This window comes from Callospermophilus lateralis, chromosome 15 (assembly GCF_048772815.1).
Source record: "Callospermophilus lateralis isolate mCalLat2 chromosome 15, mCalLat2.hap1, whole genome shotgun sequence".
In the NCBI taxonomy this organism is placed as follows: domain Eukaryota; kingdom Metazoa; phylum Chordata; class Mammalia; order Rodentia; family Sciuridae; genus Callospermophilus; species Callospermophilus lateralis.
Window position 1 is genome coordinate 46,775,255 of NC_135319.1, and position 20,948 is coordinate 46,796,202.

The 20,948-nt window shown below is 42.7% G+C and overlaps 2 protein-coding genes across 4 annotated transcripts; one reads left to right on the top strand and one right to left on the bottom strand.

Moving 5' to 3' along the window:
• Positions 1–1,422: 1,422 nt before the first annotated feature.
• Positions 1,423–15,593, top strand: Vdac2 (voltage dependent anion channel 2). Its single transcript, XM_076834799.1, has 10 exons — positions 1,423–1,574; positions 1,772–1,826; positions 2,892–2,960; positions 4,124–4,173; positions 7,796–7,948; positions 8,044–8,096; positions 8,536–8,763; positions 10,301–10,451; positions 13,224–13,281; positions 15,212–15,593. The coding sequence occupies exons 2-10, from the start codon at positions 1,796–1,798 to the stop codon at positions 15,301–15,303; spliced, it is 885 nt and encodes a 294-aa protein (XP_076690914.1). The 5' UTR covers positions 1,423–1,574; positions 1,772–1,795; the 3' UTR covers positions 15,304–15,593.
• Comtd1 (catechol-O-methyltransferase domain containing 1) lies at positions 12,248–20,598 on the bottom strand. 3 transcript variants are annotated; one of them, XM_076834802.1, is made up of 8 exons: positions 20,408–20,598; positions 20,095–20,222; positions 19,775–19,880; positions 19,567–19,685; positions 19,435–19,489; positions 19,035–19,168; positions 18,215–18,311; positions 12,248–12,525 (listed from the first exon to the last, which is right to left on the bottom strand). In XM_076834802.1, exons 1-7 carry the CDS (start codon positions 20,499–20,501, stop codon positions 18,246–18,248), a joined length of 702 nt encoding a protein of 233 aa, XP_076690917.1. In that variant the 5' UTR covers positions 20,502–20,598; the 3' UTR covers positions 12,248–12,525; positions 18,215–18,245. The 3 variants fall into 3 exon arrangements, with proteins under 3 accessions (XP_076690917.1, XP_076690916.1, XP_076690915.1); XM_076834801.1 differs by lacking the exon at positions 12,248–12,525 and having other exon boundaries at positions 14,583–18,311; XM_076834800.1 differs by lacking the exons at positions 12,248–12,525; positions 18,215–18,311 and adding an exon at positions 18,555–18,796.
• Positions 20,599–20,948: the final 350 nt, after the last annotated feature.

The window sequence follows — 20,948 nt, forward strand, 5'->3', positions numbered from 1 at the left end:
GGCAGAGATTGGGTTTTTCTGGTAGGTGGCGGTGGTATGGAGTAGTTGGGATGGAGATGGCAGTCCTGGTCATTAGCATCAAACATAGGTAAAGCATATTAGTTTTCTTTGAAGCCAAACTGATTGCACACCGACTTGTCTGAGCTTGAATAAGGAATGAATTCGGGATTCTGTAGCCTAATCACTTAGAAGCAAAGAATTTTCCCTTATAACTTTTTACAACATAAGTAAACCCAGCCTTGACTAGGCAAGATTGCTGGCTGGGTTTGCCTGTGGAAGGCAAATCAGTAGGCTGCAGGTTTAATTTGGGTTTTTGGATTGTGCAAGTCCATGTAACCATCCTTCCTGGTTTTGAAGCAGAGTAGAACCTTGACAGCATTTGAGCAGAGGCTTTCAGAGATAAAGGAAATGGGCAGGGTGGGGGTACTTTGCTCACAGTCTGCTGCTGTACAGCTGAATGGCTATTGAACATCACTTCATCTTTAACCTTGTCGTTTTGTAGATGAGGAAACTGAGGTACACGGGTTAAATTGGTGAGGTAGGCGACTGATTCAAATTTCCAATTTACCCCATTTCTATTTCATATAGATTGCTCATTTCCTTTTCTTCTTGCATACCCAGAGAACTTGGGTGCAGCATCCTAATGCCCGGTCAGCATGATTCCTTCAGTTTTCTCCACCTTTCTCTCCCACAGAAAGCTGAAGCAGGCTTGTCTCCCATCTTCGGTTCTGTGCGTGTGAGCAGTAGTCCCACACCCTAGTGGGGAGGAGGCCACAGAAGAGCAATCCCCGAGGCGAGAGCAGGGGATCGGGGCGGGGCAGCTTGAGACGTGCTCCAGTGTGTTCAGGGAGTGGCAGCCCCAGAAAGCCCATCAGGTTAGTCCAGCCTCATGTCTCAATGACACGCTGGGCGGTGGGAGGCAGACGAGAGCAGGAAGGGCGCAGGGGCTGGGGATGGCGCTCCTGAGTCCCGCTCACTCCGCTCTCGTACTAAAAAGATTGGTGGTAACGCCCTGCCGATTCCTTCCAGGAGCCCCCTTCGTGGGACTGCTCCTGTGGAGGACCAGTACCAACCCTGGGAGGGCGTTGGACACAAGTACGTGACCCCGCGGTGCGAGCCGACGACCCGCCCTGCCCGTGACGTGCTCGCGTGGGGCCTCCGCCCCATCCCCCGCCAGCGCGTTCCCCGCTGCGCTGCCTCCGCCGTTCCCCGCCCCTTGGGCTCTGGGGTTGCCCTGGTCGCTGCCTGACTCAAGGCCCGGCAGCTTCCGCTCTCCCGGCCCCTGCCAACGGACGGAGGCAGCCCATCTTGGAGGCAGGGGTGCCCGTGGTCCACGTGGCTGCTCCAGAGCAGGTTGGAATGGGCAGAGGGTGGCGCTGCGGAGACAGGCGCTGCGGACAGCCTGCGGGGCAGCGGCGGGGTCCTGGCTGGGGGAGGACTGGGTTGCGGCGGGCGGAACGGTGTCTCCTTCACTTCGCCCTCCAGCAGCAGCAGCTGCAGCCTGATCCTAGCGAGCCGAGTGGCCTGTGCTGCGAGCCGAGCGGCGGCGGCGGCGCCCCTCAGGAGACCACCAGGTACCGCCGCTCCCGCCTCACGCCAGCCTTGAGGCCTAGACGGCCAAGCAGGGCCCTGAGCCGGACTTAGGGTCGGCCCTGGCTCTCTAAGATGGCCGCGCTACCCCGCGGCCCCTCGTCCCCCTCTCTGAGACCCCCTTTGAGCTCTTTGACCCGCCTCTGATCCCTGCTGACCGCACTTCTTGCCCCTTCCGCAGATCACCTCTTCCCGCGGCCTCACCATGGCGACCTACGGACAGAGCTGCGTGCGGCGTAAGTGGAGCAGGGACCTCTGTGGGATGGGGCGGGGGGTGTCCCGGAGTCGAAACTTGTGGTCAGAAAGTCGCATCTTGTTCTCTATCCTACCCTCATCTCTCCAAGAATTTGGATAGCCGGTCCCTTTCAGTGGCCACTGGGTCGTCTGACCACTTCCTCTGCGGAGAAGGGGCTGGGCTGCTGGATCTCGGATAGTGGGCCCGGGGCGTTAGCCTGGCTGCATTCAACTTCAGTTATTGGGCATGCCTTCGGCAAATTCGAAAGCAAAAAGTTATTTATTGTTGTATTCCATCTTAGATTAGATCAGTCACTTTTCCAGAGGAAATAGTTATCTGCCTTGTAAGAGCGCAAGGTCATTACATGTGCTCCTAAGGGTGTGGACGTGCCTTGTAGAATGAATGAGCTGGTATAAGAGCTCAGATTGCTTGCCCTTAAGCTTCACTGCATTGGCGGAAGACTTGAGAGTCATGTTAATATGTTTTGAGTGCCATTTGATATTTAGTTGATGTAGATATTGGAGTAGCTGTATTTTTTCTAAGTCCCAATAGTTAATTTCCCAGAGTGTTAAGTTGCTTTTATTTCCACTTCCAAGTGTTGGTTTTGACCTTAGGGAGGTTACCAAAGGGAAGAAGGCCTAGCGTTAAGTTTTGACTTTATGTAATTTACTTAAATCAGCCCATCCCAGTGAATTTTCGCAGTGTTGTGTGTATGTGTGTGTGTGTGTGTGTGTGTGTATGTATGTATGTGTACACACACTTGATTCGTTAGCCTCATGACATGAGGCTCTAAACAGTGTAAATTTAAGAATAAAAGATGTATTTTTCTGTTGGACTTTACCAAGTTTGTATAACCACATGGTTATCCATTTTAGAAATAGGGTTTTGTTAATCCTATTTCTTTTATGGATCATCAGAGCATAGTTTTATTGTAGTCACTCGTGGTACAGAACAATTTCAACAAATTGAACTGCTTGAATTTAAAGATCAACATCAGGTCATAGTCTACTTTTTGGTCAGAGGTGAGAACAGGAACATTTAACACTGGAATGTTTCTTCTTACCAGCAATGTGTATTCCTCCATCGTATGCTGACCTTGGCAAAGCTGCTAGAGATATCTTCAACAAAGGATTTGGTAAGAACTATTTTTTTCTTTGATTTCAGATCAAAAGTGAAAAACGTATGCTTAGTTTTCTTAGAGAAGTTAAATTAATAATTTCTTTCAAACAGTAAATATCTTACTGCATTAGTTATTCTATTAGTTATGTTTTATATTAAACTTCTGTTGAAATAGATGTTAGAGCCAGGCACATGCCTGTAATATCAGCTACTCTGGAGGCTGAGGCAAAAGGATGGCATTTTGAGGCAGTATGGGCAGCGTAGCAAGATCCTATTTCAAAATCAGATAAAAGGGACTAGGGATGTAGCTCAATGCTCTGGGATCTGAGTTCAATGTCTAGTACTGCCTTTAAAAAGAAAGAAAAAGTAGCTTGTGCTTCATTTCCCGCCCCCCCCCCCACCCCTCAGCTTAGGCCTTTGATGATTAGAGTTGTGATATGTTGCTTTTTCACTTTTGTGGTTATGTTTTGAAACATACTTTTCAAAGGGTTCTGAGCTTTTTTCAAGTGAATTTGAATTTTCTTGAAGATTTTGTCCCACATACTCCATTCTCTTTAGATTATTGGAGATACTCTTTCAAGATAAATGTCCTGAATGTCTGTGTAATGATATACTATAAGCTATTCTGTGATATAAGTTGAACTGATTTTCTAATCTCAAATTTAGGTTTAAAATGGTTTTGAAACTTTTTTGGGATTGGCAGACCACATAAAAGCAGTACATCAGGCAAAGCAACATAAAGATGTTCTGTCCTTTACCAAGTTAGTTTATGTAGAAGTAATTTTTAAATTTTGTTTAAATATTGTATATTAATACATTAAAACAATTTTTTTTAGTTGTTGATAGACATTTATTTTTATGTAGTGCTGAGGATTGAACCCAGTGCCTCTACCACTGAGCCACAACCCCAGCCCCTATTAATACATTTTTATTCCCCCGTCCCATATGTGAAACTTTTTTTTTTTTTTTTTTAAGTGTTGTCATGGGGCTGGGGTTATAGCTCAGTGCTAGAGAGCTTGCCTAGCAGGTGTGAGGCCCTGGATTCCATCCTTAGCACCACATAAAGATAAATAAAATAAAGGTATTGTATCCATTAAAAAAAAAAGTGTTGTTAACATAAGGTGTGCATCTTCTATACAAAAGAATCATTTGGTATCTTTTGCTTTCTGCTTTTTGAAGGCTTTGGGTTGGTGAAACTGGATGTGAAAACAAAGTCATGCAGTGGCGTGGTGAGTGTGAACTATGTAATAAGTTCTTACAAACCTTTGTAATTTTTCAAGCCATAAAATAGTGAAAGATATCTGTTTTATGGAAGAAGCAGAAGTTAATTTTATTTTAAGCAATTTGCATTTGACTTGATTTATTTTGGTTTCTGATTTTCATATTGTTTTTTGGCATCTGATTATGTATGCACAAGGAACTGGGGAAAGACTGGTCATATGGGACTGTTTTTCAGGCAGGAAACCTGTTAGACTTTTTTGTAATCTTTTCTCTTAATGCCTATCAGAATTTTTTTTTTTTTTTTAAAGGGGGGAGAGAGAGAGAGAGAGAGGGAATTTTTTAATATTTATTTTTTAGTTCTTGGTGGACACAACGTCTTTGTTTGTATGTGGTGCTGAGGATCGAACCCGGGCCGCACTCATGCCAGGCGAGCACGCTACCACTTGAGCCACATCCCCAGCCCAGCCTATCAGAATTTTGGGTATAAAAATACTCAATGACTTAATTTGAGTACACTGATCATTTATTTTTATGTATGTGTGTATATATATATATATATATATATATATATATATATATATATATACATATATATATACATACATACTTATATTTATATTTGGTCATATTCTAGTATTCCTGCATGAACACTTCCACATGTATTTTGTGAACTTATTGAGTTCTAATTTGAGTATCTTTTTCTTTTATTGTGGTACTGGCAATCAAACCCAGCACCTTGCTAGTACTAGGCAAGTGCTCTATCACTGAGCTGCAGTCCTAGCCCTGATTTGATTTTTTTTTTTTTTTTTTTTGTGGTGCTGGGGATTGAACCCAAGGCCTTGTGCATGCGAGGCAAGCACTCTACTGACTGAGCTATATAACCCCAGCCCTGATTTGAATATTTTTAAAAGAGATTAATATTTTGGTATTTGAATGGTGATCCTTCCTAATAAACTTATGCAAAAGGGTAAATTTTAATTTTGTGTAATTTTTTTTCTTACTCTAAAAATGATTGTTTGGAAATTGTTTTGGAGGTAAATGTAATGTATACATGTTAGAATATTTAGGTCATTTTGATAATATATATATCTTAAGTGGTATTTATTAAAGGTAATATTGTGTTTTGTTTTTTTTTTTAATGCCCAGACTTGTTGATTTTCTGGGGTTTGTCATATCTGTCATTTGGTTTCTTTGATCTTCAAGGAAGCCTGGTTATTTAATTGGGTGTCTTACTTGGTTTGGTCAAGTTAGCAGGTTACAGAGCAGTGATTTGGTGGTTTCGATTTTGTTGTTGTTTACTACTGGTGTACACACTACAGCCTGGTGTTTTGTTTTGCTTTGTTTTTGGTGGCTGTGTGTTCCCATTCATAAACTATTGAGGCCCTTTAAAAACACTTGCTGTATATTTGTTGAAACACAAAAGACAAGGTTAATAAAGTAGAAATTCAGTCCTTGTGTTTTAAAAGCTCATTTTCTATTCAGGGAGCTAAGCTATAAACAGGGAATAATATCAAGTAGTCAGATTAACGAAGATCATTGTTGGAAAGGACTTACTGTGAATAGAGTTAGGAAGTAGGTTTAAGATCACGAAAGATGTATAGGGACTAAATTAGAGTGTGATTTTATTTACACTTAATGTATATAATTTAACAATCTTGGTAGTGTATGTTGTAATATGTACCTTGCCCGAATCGGTTCCAGTAAGGCCTGCTTTCTCATTTCAGCAGTAGAGGTGTTCAGGTCATTCCACAATGTAGAAGCAAAAATGTGTAAGGATGGAGTGAAGGGTATAAGCTCCACTATTGGTGTCATCTGGCTCAGTTCTTTTCCCATGAGGTGATGTTGATATTATGTCTTGAGGATTCCTTAGCATGTTTATAGGCTGGCGCTTCATCTTTGCACTGATGTATGGCAGTGGGTGGGGCCTTGAGTCATTAATCATTGTCCTTCAGATTTAAAAATTGCTATTCATAACCACTCCCCATTCAAACTATTGGATGAATATGCTTCACATACATTGTTTTAATAGTGTTTTCCTTTTGTGTAGAGTATGTAAAAATGTGTAAAGCCTTCAGTATCAGTTCAGTTTAATCCTCCAGAGGTAGACTTTATTATTTATGTTTGAGGAAGCAGACCCAAAAAAGTAAACTGTTTCTCAAGAGTTATATATTTAATTAATAACATCCAGAACTGGATACCAGGACTCCTCTAACTTTATATCAAATATTTTTTCCTAATAAGCTAGTGCATTTTAGTATGAGATTGAGTACCAAGCTTTGATTTGAAATTCCTGTTAATGGAACCATCTAATTTCAGGAGATTGTATATAAGACCTAGGGATTTGGATCTGTTTAACTGCAGAGCAATAGTTACATAAATGTTCTGTTTTCTAAGTGAAGGATGACTGGTATTCCCCCATTGATATTGTAGATATTTCTTAAATTGCTGCTGTCACCATTTCTGATCAGTTTATTATTATTATTTCAGATCAGGCTTCTTTAAACTTGGTTTTCTAGTGACCAGAGTGTAGAGCCATTATTAGTAGGTAAAATTGTGAATCAAACCCTCACAGGGCATTTTAATATTTTATCTTGGAAGATTTCATTTGCTTGCTTTTATACTGGACTCTTTTATTAGATAACTTCGATCATCTATAGCAGATTTTAAGTTTCAGATAAGTCCTTTATATCATCCTGTTGTTTTCATTTGGTGGGTACTTGGGGATTGGCAAATTACCTATGTTTGTTACAAACACTAGATTAAATGCACTTCAAGTTGACCCCTGTTAGATAATTTCTTTGGTATCTATTATACATAATGTAGTATGTATTCTGTATAATATAAGCCAGCTGTAGAGTAAATCTGTAAACCACTGCCCCCCACCCCCTTTTTAATGAGAATATGTAAAGTGGTTGGCAAGGAATGAAACCTGGTGAAGACTCTTATCTCAGAAAGAATGATGATCAAAGAATTTTTAAAAATATCTTGTTCATGACATGGACTTTGCTGTGGAGTGTTTTTAGTTTTAAGAATTTTCAGGAAGGGGTGGGGATGTGGCTCAAGCTGTAGCGTGCTCGCCTGGCATGCGTGCGGCCCGGGTTCGATCCTCAGCACCACATACAAAACAAAAGATGTTGTGTCTGCCAAAAACTAAAAAATAAATATTAAAAATTCTCTCTCTCTCTCTCTCTCAACTCTCTCTTAAAAAAAAAAAGAATTTTCAGGAAGCATTTCATAATAAATAGAATCTCAGTTGTTATAAACTCTGATTTCAGTGATGAGATCTGTGATGAGCCCTACTGACAGTGTTTTATTCAGTAGCAGGTAGATTGGAGACAATGCCAAAACAGATATTTTTTCCCCCATCAATTTTTGAATCTCAAAATTGCAGTGGCTGAAGTTTCTTTAAAAGGTGAACATTTTGTTGTTCCCATGACAATTAGCCACAGGTTAACTTGTGATTGGTTGCGAATATAAGTTGTAATTAGGTTAAGGTGGCAATCAGTTACTTAAAGGCTAATTTGTCACTTTTAGTGGATGCTTAGGGAGTTATAAGTGTTGTCTAAGGTTGGTAGTGAATTCTTCCAGGCTTGTGAGAAGGATTCATAAAGTTATTTATTGTCTTGTTAGGAATTCTCAACATCTGGTTCATCTAATACAGACACTGGTAAAGTTACTGGGACCTTGGAGACCAAATATAAATGGTGTGAGTATGGTCTGACTTTCACAGAAAAATGGAACACCGATAACACTCTGGGAACAGAAATCGCTATTGAAGACCAGGTAACATGTTGGAAATGTGCTTTAGTATTAATTTTTGTTTTTGTATCACAAAAAATAAATAAAGCTGAATGTAAGTTCTGTTTCTTCCAAAATAGATATGTCAAGGTTTAAAGCTGACATTTGATACTACCTTCTCACCAAACACAGGGTAAGCATGGACATTTTTATATGCATTAAATTTAAAAAGCATTATTTTTGTCAGTTTAGGAAAGTTGTGCATTTGTTGACATTTAGCTAAACTGTCTGGCAATGGCTAACCTCTGTTTCTGTTTTTTGGATTACTGTGGTTGTTATTGGCTTACTTTCAAACATTTGCCTCTTGATTGTGGCATGAACTTGGGTAATTCACTTGTTTCTAAGAGGCTTTCATGATTGTCAGTTCTGCAAAGCAGTCTTCTTTGGGAGTCCAGCTACTCCATGTGCCCTTGTCTTTAGTTCATTGAACTGTTTTTAATCCTGCGATTGTATTGTTACTTCCTTCCCAGTCATACTGCATTTTAACTCTATTTTGTGCTCTTTCCGCAGAAGTTGTGTGTAAATTTTTGTTATTGGCATCAGTTTTAAGTCAGTTTTTCCCTCTTTTCCAGAAAGAAAAGTGGTAAAATCAAGTCCTCTTACAAGAGGGAGTGTATAAACCTTGGTTGTGATGTTGACTTTGATTTTGCTGGACCTGCAGTCCATGGTTCAGCTGTCTTTGGTTATGAGGGCTGGCTTGCTGGGTACCAGATGACCTTTGACAGTGCCAAATCAAAGCTGACTAGGAATAACTTTGCAGTGGGCTACAGGACTGGGGACTTTCAGCTACACACTAATGTGTAAGTACTTCTTTTGTAGGATATTGTAATTTAGATCCTCACAGGATGGTATTTGATGTCATTTCTAGTCATCTTTATTAATCTAGTTTCAACCTAAAGATGTTTCTTTTCTTTTCTTTTTTCTTTTGTACTGAGCCACATCCCCAGCCTTTTTTTGTATTTTATTTAGAGACAAGGTCTCACTGAATTACTTAGGGCCTCACTAAGTTGATGAGGCTGGCTTTGAACTCAAAAAACCTGCCTCAGCTTGCCAGGCCACTGGGATTACAGGTATGTGCCACTGTGCCTGGCAAGGGTTTTTCTTAACAAAATTGTCCTGGCTATTTCTAGGGTGACTGCCAGAAGCACAGAGTAAAAAATGTACCTTGGATGTTGAGAGAATAAATGTTCATTTCACAAGAAGTTTGATGTGCTATCTGTCTATATATCAATATTTTTTGGTACTGGGGATTAAACCCAGGGGTGCTTTGCTATATCCTCCCCTACCCCCAGCCCCCTTAAAATTTTTTTGGGGGCGCTGGGGATGTGGCTCAAGTGGTAGCGCGCTCGCCTGGCATGCGTGCGGCCTGGGTTCGATCCTCAGCACCACATACAAACAACGATGTTGTGCCCACCGATAACTAAAAAAAATAAATATTGAAATTCTCTCTCTCTCTACCTCTCTCTCTTTAAAAAAAATTTTTTTTTGGTGGGGGATAGGGTATTGCTAAATTGCTGAGGCTGACCTTGAATTTGTGATCGTTCTACCTCAGCTTCCCAAGTTACTGGGATTATAGACATGAGCCACCACAGTGGGGTGATATGTTTATATTTTGAGAAGAATCATCAGACATTGGTAGACTGTTGCAATGCATTCATTTGATAGAATCACAAATGATGTGGAGAGTACTTATTTGTTAAGATTGCCTAAAATGTATGGATAGATATGTGGAAAGATATATCTATGGATAGATATATGGGAAGAACTTAACTTTTTTCCATTATAGAAACAGTTTATTGGTAAACAACAAAAGCATAAAGAAGAAAATTTTTCCGTAATGTTACAAGCTAGATATAAAATGTTTATTAATGTTTTGGTATTTCGCCTTTTTATATGTTTATATATATAAATAAATAAAATATATTCATAAGGCTGTTCCCCTTATTTAGTACATTTAGATAATTTTTCCCATAACTATGCATTTGAAAACATGATTGTTCATGGTGGTGTGATAATTCCACTGGGTAAATGAACCATGATTTATTGTACCCATCGCTGAACTGGAGATATGGGCTAGGAAAAGACTTTCTATTTACTTTTCTATCTATCTATCTATTTACTTTTCTTTCTATCTATCTATCTATCTATCTATCTATCTATCTATTTATTTGCGGTTCTGGGACCTTGCACTTGCTAGGCAATTGCTCCACCTCTGAGCTGTATCACTAATCCTAGTAATGGTTTTTGTTTAAATGTAGTCCTACAATATCAGCCTGTGCCTTAGAAATGATTGCATTGTCTGTTATTACAGATTTACTAATTTAAGATATCTTATAGCAATGATGGGACAGAATTTGGAGGATCCATCTATCAGAAAGTATGTGAAGATCTTGACACTTCAGTAAACCTTGCTTGGACATCAGGTACCAACAGCACTCGTTTTGGCATTGCAGCTAAATATCAGTTGGATCCCACTGCTTCCATTTCTGTGAGTACTTCTGTGGTCTTAATGGGGTTTTGGGTTGTAGGAATCAGTCTTTGAGTATATTGAATTGTGTTGAAAAGAATTACAATGCAAACAATCCCCAGTTTACGTATTGATTAGGATTAGAATTTGGAATGCTGATCTTTCTATGGTAACAGTGTTAGGAGGTTTGATTTCCAGACCAAGCCATACAAGTTTGTTTAACCTCAAAAGCTGCTGAATTCATGTTAATAATAACCCTGAGCCCCAGGCTTGTCTAAGCCTAATGGTAATCAGTATTTTGGGCCATGAGTAGTTCTTATTTGTGTTGGGGAATAATAATACTTTTTGGTTTTGGCAGTATTAGGAATTGAACTTAGGGGTGCTCTGCACAAAGATATACCCCAACGCTTTTATTTTAAGACAAGGGTTCAGTAAGTTACTGAGGCTAGTCTCAAACTTGCAATCCTCCTGTTTTAGCTTCCTGAGTTGCTGAAATTACAGGAGTGCAACCCTGTGCCCAGCCAGAATAATAGCATTATTTCTTCAACTTTATCTTTTTATGGTTTATGAAGTATCTTCAGATTAGATCTGAAAGGTCATTGGTACACATACTGTTTTGCAGGTTAAGAAACCAAAGCTTGACAGGGAAAAGGACATAATGCTATTGTTATGGGGGAGGTGGAGTGGAAAGGGGAGAGGAGCCAGGACTTGGACCCACATGACTTTTAATTTCAGTCCTGTCTAGTGTGTGCAGCATATCTTGCTTTGCCCAAGACCTTTCCTAAAAGCCCTGCATCTTGAGAACTTCCTTACTCTTGCCAAACGGGATGATTGATCCCTATCCCTGTCCTTTTCTGCTGTTTATGCCTTCAGTCCACAGTGGTTTAAGGTAGGAGAAAGTGCACTATGAGAGTGTAGAGGGTTGGCTTCAATTTCAGGCAGGTTAGCAGCTGTTCCTCTGTGTCAAGTTGCTTATAGGTCAGGAACTGCCTGTACTGTATGTACTGGGAATGAAAGAAAGTTAAGCCATCCATGAAAGTTATTTTTGTTATGTAAAGTGCTCTTCATTCCTAAGGACAGTATGTTTTAATAATTTAGGTAGTTAAGTTTTAGTCCCATTCTTGTTTTATCTTAGTCCAGGTGTGATCAGAGAGAATGAGAAACACTCAGAATGTTTTTCCCATTGGTAAAACTGTGATTCAGATATTTTTCCCTTTCTTTCCCCTCCCTCCCTCCCTCCCTCCGTGCCTTTCTTCCTACCTTCCTTCTTTTTTAAAGTTGTTTATGGTTATACATAGTAGTTGGGCTTATGACAAACTCAGACCTGCATGGAAATCAATTGCAGTTCATGATTGCCCCCTTTTCTTCCCCCTTCACTGTTTCTAATTGCCCCGTAGCAATAAAAACTTCATAGTGCACTATTCTCTGAGAGTTGCATTACTGTTCTCTTCAATTGTATGACTGTGGCACAGTCATAGATTGAATGCCAGCCAACAGAAGCTCCTAGTGGTTCATGGTATAAAATGGGAAGAAAGCTGGGACCTGTGTGTCATTGAGTGACTGCTGGGAATTCGTTTGGAAACATCTAGCATTTTACACTTAAGTAGAGCCACTGTCACTCCAGTCCAGAAGCACCTAGAAAGCATTGCTTAACCCTCTTGTCATAGTTGGATGGTTGATTCCTACTTTTAAATAATAGGAACTTATATCAACAGTCTGAGACTCTTAATTTATTGGGTAAAAGCAAGTCATTAGTGAGGGTATGTCTTCCTTAGACAAATAACTCACGTGGTCAGCAGTGGCCCTTGAAGACTTGGTTATAGTGTTGTGATTATAAGTGCTATGTGGTAAATTTTACTTGTACACTTAAGTCATTTCATTCTGGGATTGTGTGTTGTTTCAGTGTTACACATTATAAGCATGTAGTCAGCAAATTATTCCAAATCTGTTTTGCTCACAGGTTGTTTAATCACCTTTATAATACCATATTCAGAATACTAAAGAGCACAGTTACCTGGCTAGGCTCAGCTTAGGACCTGGAGATCAAGGCAGGGTGCTTCCATTTTAGCCATAGGCCTCTGGGTATGGCTTGATACTGTTAATGGAAATAGAGAATAGAGCTGGAAGGAGCTTCTCTTTACCTTATCTTGCTCTCCAGCTTTCCTGCCAGTCCTTGAAAGTCTGTGACTAAATCCTAGAATGTTAAGATTCTACAAGGAAGGCAGGGCCCTGAATTGATAAAAGATGCCCTTTGGAACCTCCTCTCAGGCACAAGACTAGTTAACACAGCTAGAACCCAGTGATTTAAAGAGAAGTGTGAGAATGTGAAGTAATAGGCTATTATTTGGTCTGATTCAGGGAGGGAGAATTTCTATTTGAAGGTTTTAGGAAGAGTCCTGAAAGTAGTGATGTGTGTGTGTAAGTCACAGAATTAAACTTTACATCCTACATGTCAGAGCTGGTGTATGTCACCTCTTGTGAGCCTGGTGGGCTTCATTGGCCACATGGTTTATGTGAGAGTAGTTAGGTTCTTACACTGTATGGACAATTCGTGGTCTGTGGACACATCCTAATAGATGTCAAGATGTTGGGCCCAACTCACAATTCGATTTTGAGTCGAATGCACAAGAATTAAGTGGATCTGGATTTTATTTGGCTTAGTACACAATGTTAAATTTTCTCACATGAATTAACAAGTTGAACTCTTCATACCTACATGATAGGGAAACATACAGGAGCTTTGTCTTTGCATGTAAAGTTTTTTCTTATAGTTATTTTTGAATTTTATTTTAGGCAAAGGTCAACAACTCTAGTTTAATTGGAGTGGGCTACACTCAGACTCTGAGGCCTGGTAAGTATTGTTCATAAAGTAGGATTGTTTCATCAATATTTTATTTTTTTATAGTTATTTTTGGTATAGGGGGTTGAACCTACATGTCAGGTGCTTTACCACTGAGCTACATCCCCAGCACCCCCCCGTCCTCCCCACCTACCTTTTTTTCTGAAATAAGTCTTGTTAAGTTACTAAGGGTCTTACTAAATTGCTAAAACTGGCCTTAAACCTCATGACTTTTTGCCTTCATCTCCTGAGTTGCTGAAATTATAGCTGTGTGCCACCACACTCAGCTTGATAGTATTTTTTTAAATATATTTTTTTAGATGTGTGGACCTTTATTTTATTCATTTATTTGTATGTGGTGCTGAGAATCTAACTTAGTGCCTCACACATGCTAGGCAATCACTCTACCACTGAGCCACAGCCTCAGCCCCGAGCCTGATGTATTTTAAAAGTTAATTTTCATTTCTAATTTTGCAGATCTTTAAAGCCTATAGAAGATTGATTATTCCTTTCTTTTGCTCCTTAGAATAACATTCTCCTGCTTTAAACCACAATACTTTTGTCACATTTAAGACAACAATGACTCCTTATTATTTAATATCCATTCCCTGTTCAGTTTCATCACGTATCTGAGATGTCTTACATTTATTTTTATTTTGTCAAAGTTCAATCATTGTTTTGGCTCTGTCCCTGTAGACTCTTTTATGTAGGATTTTGTACCTTGCTGTTTTTTATAGCAGGACTTCTCCAACTTGAGCATGCACTTAATTGACCTGGGAAGGCTTCTTTAAATGCAGAGTCTGATCCAATAAGTCTGAGATGGGGAGTTCTGTATTTTCAGCCTGCTCCTCAGATTCCCTTAGTCCTAGAAAATTTCACTATCAAGGATCTAAAGCTTTTATCCCCCTCCCAATAAGGATTTTCTCCCCAAATTTATTTTGACTAGTTTATAGAAAAGTCAGAAGAATGATACAATGAATACCCATCTACCTTTTCATTGCATTCACTAGTTACTGCCATATATCACTTTCATGGTACATGTAATCCCCCCCCCCCCCCCCCGCTTTTGGCACATGCTTTTTTTTTTTTTTTTTTTTTTTTTTTTTTTTTTTTTTTATTTTTTTATTTTTTATTTTTTTTTAAAGAGAGAGTGAGAGAGGAGAGAGAGAGAGAGAATTTTTTAATATTTATTTTTTTTTAGTTATCGGCGGACACAACATATCTGTCTGTATGTGGTGCTGAGAATCGAACCCGGGCCGCACGCATGCCAGGCGAGCGCGCTACCACTTGAGCCACATCCCCAGCCCTGCTTTTTTTTTTTTTAAAAGAGAATTTTAATATTTATTTTTTAGTTTTCGGCGGACACAACATCTTTGTATGTGGTGCTGAGGATCAAACCCGGGCCGCACGCATGCCAGGCAAGCGCGCTACGGCTTGAGCCACATCCCCAGCCCTGGCACATGCTTTTAAATAGTGTTTTGCAGACATGTAGATTCACAACCCTAACATATATAGCCTAAGAGTAAGATATTTTTCTTCATAACTATAATACTATCATCATATCTAAGACTATAATTTACCTAAGATGTAAACTATGTTCAGGCTCCCCACTTGTCCCCAAAAATCTCTATTGTTTTTCCTTTCTAGGGTCCAATTATGATTTGGTCTCCCCAGTATATTTTGGTCCAGATAGTATGAGCATTATTGTATTTTCTAGAACACTTTTGAACTAATGTTCTGTAACTTGCTAACCTTATGACCTGAAGGTAAGATGCATTATAGTAACCTAACCCAGCTCTCACAGTACCTGGATACTTCCAGGCGCCCTCTGGTGGCTGGTACTAGTAGTTCAGCTGCAGGCTGAGGAAGTTACAGCCAGGCTTTGTGTGGTTATTAAAGTGAACTGTTGCAGGCCCCTCATAGTGGTTTGCTTTGTTTACAGGTGTGAAGCTTACACTGTCGGCTCTGGTAGATGGGAAGAGCATTAATGCTGGAGGCCACAAACTTGGGCTTGCCCTGGAATTGGAGGCTTAATCCAGCTAAAAGAAACCTCTGGGAATGGATATCAGATTTGGCCTTAATATATTTCCATTGTGACCAGCAGGCATTTTTCCCCCCAAGAAGGTGATCAAAACAAGGATGATCTGAACAAGAGCTGTATTTTAAATATTTAGACAGTTACTTGTTAGCTGGTTTCTAGTTGAATTGGTTATCTAGTTACCAATGCTGCAGTCATGCAGTCACCTATACATTATTTAAATGTATTTAACTGTTAAATGCGCTACCCACCAATAATGAAATAGACCTTTATGAAAACTGTGCAATTGTGTGCATGTTTGTTTTTATGTTCCCTTTAACATTGAATATTGCCATAGAATAAGATGGATCAGTGGATGTTTTAAGATGAGGGTAAAGATTTTTTTGTTAAATTCAACCATCATTAGAATTACTTTTGGTATCCCAGAACATTACAAATTATGAATAAAACAAGTATACATAATTAATGGCTCCAAGTATTTGCAGTTAAAAATTTGCCAGCTAGGGTCAAATCTCCCTGATATTTAGCTGATTCTTTATTTTTCTGGTGAGCATTTTGCTCTTAATTCTGTGCTACAAGTCCTGTATCTCTAGAATTCCAGTAGCTTTTTGAGACTACAATAAAATAAGAGGATATACACAGTTATACTCTTCAGTTTCTAAGTTTGTACAGAATTACACTGATTTATTGTTAACCTCAGGAATGGTGGGAGAAAGTGACGAGGATAGGACAATGTAGGGATCGTGCTGGAAGATTATATATGCACACCAGTGCCCCTGTGAGCTATTGTTTGGGCTTGCCCCGGAATTGGAAGCTTAATTCACCTGAAAGAAACCCCTGGGAATCAGAAGATTTGACCTCAGTATATTTCTGTTGTGTCCTGCAGGCTTTTTCCCCCACAAGAAGGTGATCAAGGATGATCTAAACAAGAATTGTGTTTAAAATCTTCAGACAGTTACTTGTTAGTTGGTTTCTAGTGAAACTGGTTATCTGGTGACCAGTGCTGTACCCCTAAATCAGTGGGATGGGAGGTAAAGTGTAGACAGCATTGATAACCATAGGGTCTGAGAGGGGAAATATGGGTCCTAGTGGGAAGTCATACATTACTCTTTTCCACCCAGGCCGACATTGACTGGAAAGCTGTGTTAACCTGTGAGATCAATGGCAATCCTCTTGGCCTTCATCTGGGCATGAATGATTGATGTTAATGGGTGATTCTGGTTGGAAAAGTCTAAAGAACAAGTTTTGTGATAGGAGGTGCTAGTTTGAAGGATAAAGCCAAAGAGAAGGGGAAATTTGTTGAACACATCTGAAGTACAAAACCTAAAGCTCAGTTTGCAGCTTGAAAGAACAGATTAAGACAATGGAGTACTTTGGGACTCATCATTCAAGAAATGGTAACGTGCTAAAAACTTCCAGGGTGAACAGAATCTGATGAGAATAGAATTAAAGCAAGCTCTCCATACAGAGACTAAGAGGGACAAGAGGCCTTTTTTGGTCTGTTATGGTTTAGATATGAGGTGTCCCCCAAAAGCTCGTATGTGAGACAATGCAGGAAAGTTTAGAGGTGAAATGATTGGGTTATGAAAGGTTTAACCACTTCAGTGAATCCCGTGCTAGGCATTGACTAGTAACTTGATAGCCAGTAGGGTATAGCTGGAGAAGGTGGGGCATGCCTTTGGGGCTTATATTTTGTTGTGGTGAGGAGTGCTGTCTCTGCTTCCTAGTGTGATGTTCCCAGATGTTTTCCTTTCCTAACACTTCGGCCATGATGTTTTGCCTCACTTCAGACCCCAAAGAATGGAGTCAGCCATCTATGACTTAAGACCTCTGAAACTGTGAACCCCCAAATAAACTTTTTCTCCTCTAATTGTTCTTGTCAGGTCTTTTGGTCACAACAGTGAAAAAGCTGATAAAATAGGTTGCACTTGTTTTTCCTAAGGAATTCACCAGAGTGGCCCATGTAAATAGGGATGGATTTTCCAAAAGGCTGTCTCCCCAGAGACATGCTGTCTCTTATGGGCATGGGAGCAGGTTGGAGGTTGCAATTTGAGTTAGACCTATTGCTAGATAAGAAAATGAAAAGGTGTCCCTACATGCTAGGTATGAAAACAACACTTGTACTTGGGGTGCAGGCTAGACCTGCAGGGAGGAAATCTGGTCTTCTAGATGAACTTTTGCTCCTCAGCTAATCATTGTGCTTTCTGCTGCAGTTGAAGTTCATCTGGTTCAGTAATCTGGACTGTAGTGCACACAGGTTTGAGTTACTCGGTCACCTGTGTGCACCCTAATAAGCTTTTATGAGTTAGAATAGGGTAGTTGTAATATCTAGGACCCTGAGGATTGTGGAGAATGCCAGGTAAATCCTTGGAGCAGCAAGATTATGAAAATCTGCAGTTACAGGTTCATGCAGCTCCTATAACTTCTTGTAGTAGTCTTCAGGTGCAGTTCCGCCACCAGGTCTTAACAGGTGGCAGCAAAGCCTATTGTAAGTGCCCTTTTGCCCGAGGCCTTAAAGTTATTGGAAAGAACCTGACTTTCATTTGTGTCTTAGAGACAAGATCTTCCTGTGGGTTGGGGATATTTGAATGAAGCAAAGAATCTGGCTTGAAGGTCCCTAAAGCCTAACTGCCTTTTCCTCTCCTTTAAACCAGCATGTTGGAAAACCTAAAGTTCTCTTTGTCTAGGAAATGTGTTTAAAATTGTCATACTGAAGGTCTGCTACCGTCAGGCTTGTTGCTTCACATCTTCTTGGATAGCAGTCCCCTCATCTTCAGGACATAAGGGGAACATTAGGGTATATATTCAAGCCAAACTTGAGGTTCTCAGAGGTAAGGCAGGGGAGCTGATATTTCTCTGAAAATGTGGACAAATGGCCGACAGAACTAGCATAACTTATAGAAATACCTGTGGCAGTGCTGGTCCCCTGCAAGTCCTTTCACACTGACAGATCCCAGATGAGGTCTCCCCACCAGTCCCAGTTGCACTGTGCCAGGAATTTCACCTGGATGGAGACATAGAAATGGGACCAAGAGGGGATGCACTTTGAATCCAGCCCTCAGACCCTGTTAGGGGGAGGCAACCTTAAGTTGTTGGGGCCTCTGGCCACTACATGTAGCCAATTAAAACTATACTGCAAGAAGTGAAGGGCAGAGACATCAAGGAGCCCTTTCACTGAAGAGGCTACTTGTGCTGAAACTCTTCCCCACCCCCATTCAGTGCCAGATAGGGAGGAAACTCAGGAGGATTTAATTCCCAGCCCCACTTTATTACAGGATTTAAAACTGAAGTCTGGTTCCAGGTTCCTTCTCTGAGCTCACAGGCTAAAGGCCAGGCTTAGATCTTGAAGGCCAAGGTGAGGCCATCGCCTAAGGGCAGGAGGCTGATGTAAACCCTGGCATCCCGCCAGATGCGCTCATTTAGGTTTCGAACACTCTCAGCAGCGGTGTCCCCTGGTTGAGGCTGTAGTACCTCTCCGTTCCAAAGTACCTGTGGGGGGGGCGGAGCCAACCAGGCCGTGGAGGCGGGACCTCAGAGGTGCTGAGCAGCGGGCAGGGCAAGAGCTGGAGACTCAGAACTCCAGTAGGGGAATGCCTATGGACCCGGCTGAGGGGAGAGAGGGGAGGAACCTGCAGTGTACTTTGAAGGTGCTTTGGGCACAGGCAGGAGTCATGGAAAGTGGCAGCCTGGAGAGGGGATTTGCTTTTCACCCAGGTCTAGCCCTTACTCTAGGGATGGCGAGCATGCCTCCGGGGCGCAGCAGCTGCAGACATCGCTCATAGTAGGCTGTGCAGTTCTCTTTGTCCGCGTCCACCACGGCCACGTCGAAGGTGCTGGCCTCTCCTGCCGCCAGGAGCTCATCTTGCAGGAAAGAGGAGCAGATGGCACCTGAGTCTCAGGTCCAGGTGGCCGGAAGTCCCTGCCCAAATCAGGCCAGGTGTTGTGATAGGCTGGGCCTGGCCACGCAGGGACACTGACCCTGTCCACTGCATGTGGCAAAATACCATGAGGCCTGGCGAAGGGAGGGGACGTCAGTGCCCTCAGCCCGCTGGGCAGACCTGGCCACTAGCTTTCACTCGGTGGCTCCATTTCCTAAATGGAAAGGCCTTTCCTGCTCCGGGACTCACCCAAGGTCTCCAGGGCTGGCTTCAACCGAAGGTCGATTTTGTGATCCATCTCAGCCTGCGGAAGAAGCGAGGTCAGAGCCAGCATGCTCCCTCGCCCGTAACTGACCGGCTTCAGGTGTATGGGACACTCACCTTCCTCCACAGGGGCCGCCCCAGCTCCGGGGGCCCTGCGTCCACCTCGCAGGTCACCACACGCCCGGCGGGGGGCAGCGCCAGGGCCAGTGCCAGGGCAGAGTAGCCAGTGAAAGTGCCTGGGGATGTGGATATGAACAAGCTCAGCCCAGGGTAGGGGACAGCCCAGTGACGTCGGCCCCCAGTTATCTGGGCCTCGCACCCCTACCCAGGTCCAGCGCCTTCTTGGCCTTGATGAGTCGTGCCAGGTTGGCCAGAAGCTGCGCCTGTTCACAGGTCATCATGTAATCTCCATGCGGCTGCTCCAGAGTCAGCTGTGTTTGGGGGAAGAGTGACACCATGCCTGCCAGTCACCTGCCCTCGCCTCAGTTCCCAGGGCCGCGGGCGCAGCAGTGGGCGTGGGCCAGAGGGAAGGGGTGGAGTGTACCCGGAAGCCCAGAGAGCCACCGCCCAGCCCAAGGTCACAGAGCCACGTGGGACCCACCAAGCCCGGGATGGATGCCCTTTCTCCTCCCCGGCCCTACTGACCAGCCGCAGGCTCCGTAGTGCTGGGTGCTCCCGAATTGAGCGGCTCAGCAGATACTGCCACAGGGGACTGTCTTCTGGGGGAAGCAGGTGCCGCTGTCGCCGGAATCGCCACGAGGGCCACCGTCTCCCTGCCAGAGAGAGGGAGGATCAGGGCTTGTTGGGCTCTGGGACACCGGTGGTCAACCTGAGCCACGGCCTTCTGCGCGGAATCGCGGGCTTTGCTCCTCGCTTTCGCTCCGGGTGCGTCCGTCCGCTCGCCCGCCCGCGCGCCCGTTGGGCTCTGCAGGGGCTGCAGCAGCCTGACCCAGCTCACCCAGGAAGAGGCCAGTGGCGAAAGCGGCGCCCAGCGCGGCCGAGCCCAGGGCCAGCGTGGCGGGCAAAGAGAGCCGGGGTACAGGCTGGGTCATGGCGCGGGTGGGAGACAGCGGCAGATCACGTGCGCTAGAGCCACCAAGGCCAGACTCTGACGCGGGGGCCGACTGGGCTCCACCTTGTCCCTGCCTTGTCCGCGGAGCGTGGCCTCGGGCACCACCTGGCGGCCACATAGCTTAACTACAAGCTCCGCTCAAGACGGGCAGGCACCATCTGGTGGCCTCATGTGGAACTGCGCCGGGGCCGAGAGTAGGACTCGCATCTAGGGTCTGAAGTACCAGATTTGGTGGTCCAGACGCCTTGCTTCCGGAGCACAGATCTAACGTCTAATGCCCCTACTCATTCAGCTTTTTTCTCGCCATCGCTTCTGTCTAGGCCGTAGGGCATATGTTGGTGTGTGTGTGTGAGTGTGTGTGTGTGGAGTGCAACTGTAACTAGAATGTAACAAATACAAGTGATACAAATAAAGAAGCCCCAGAAAG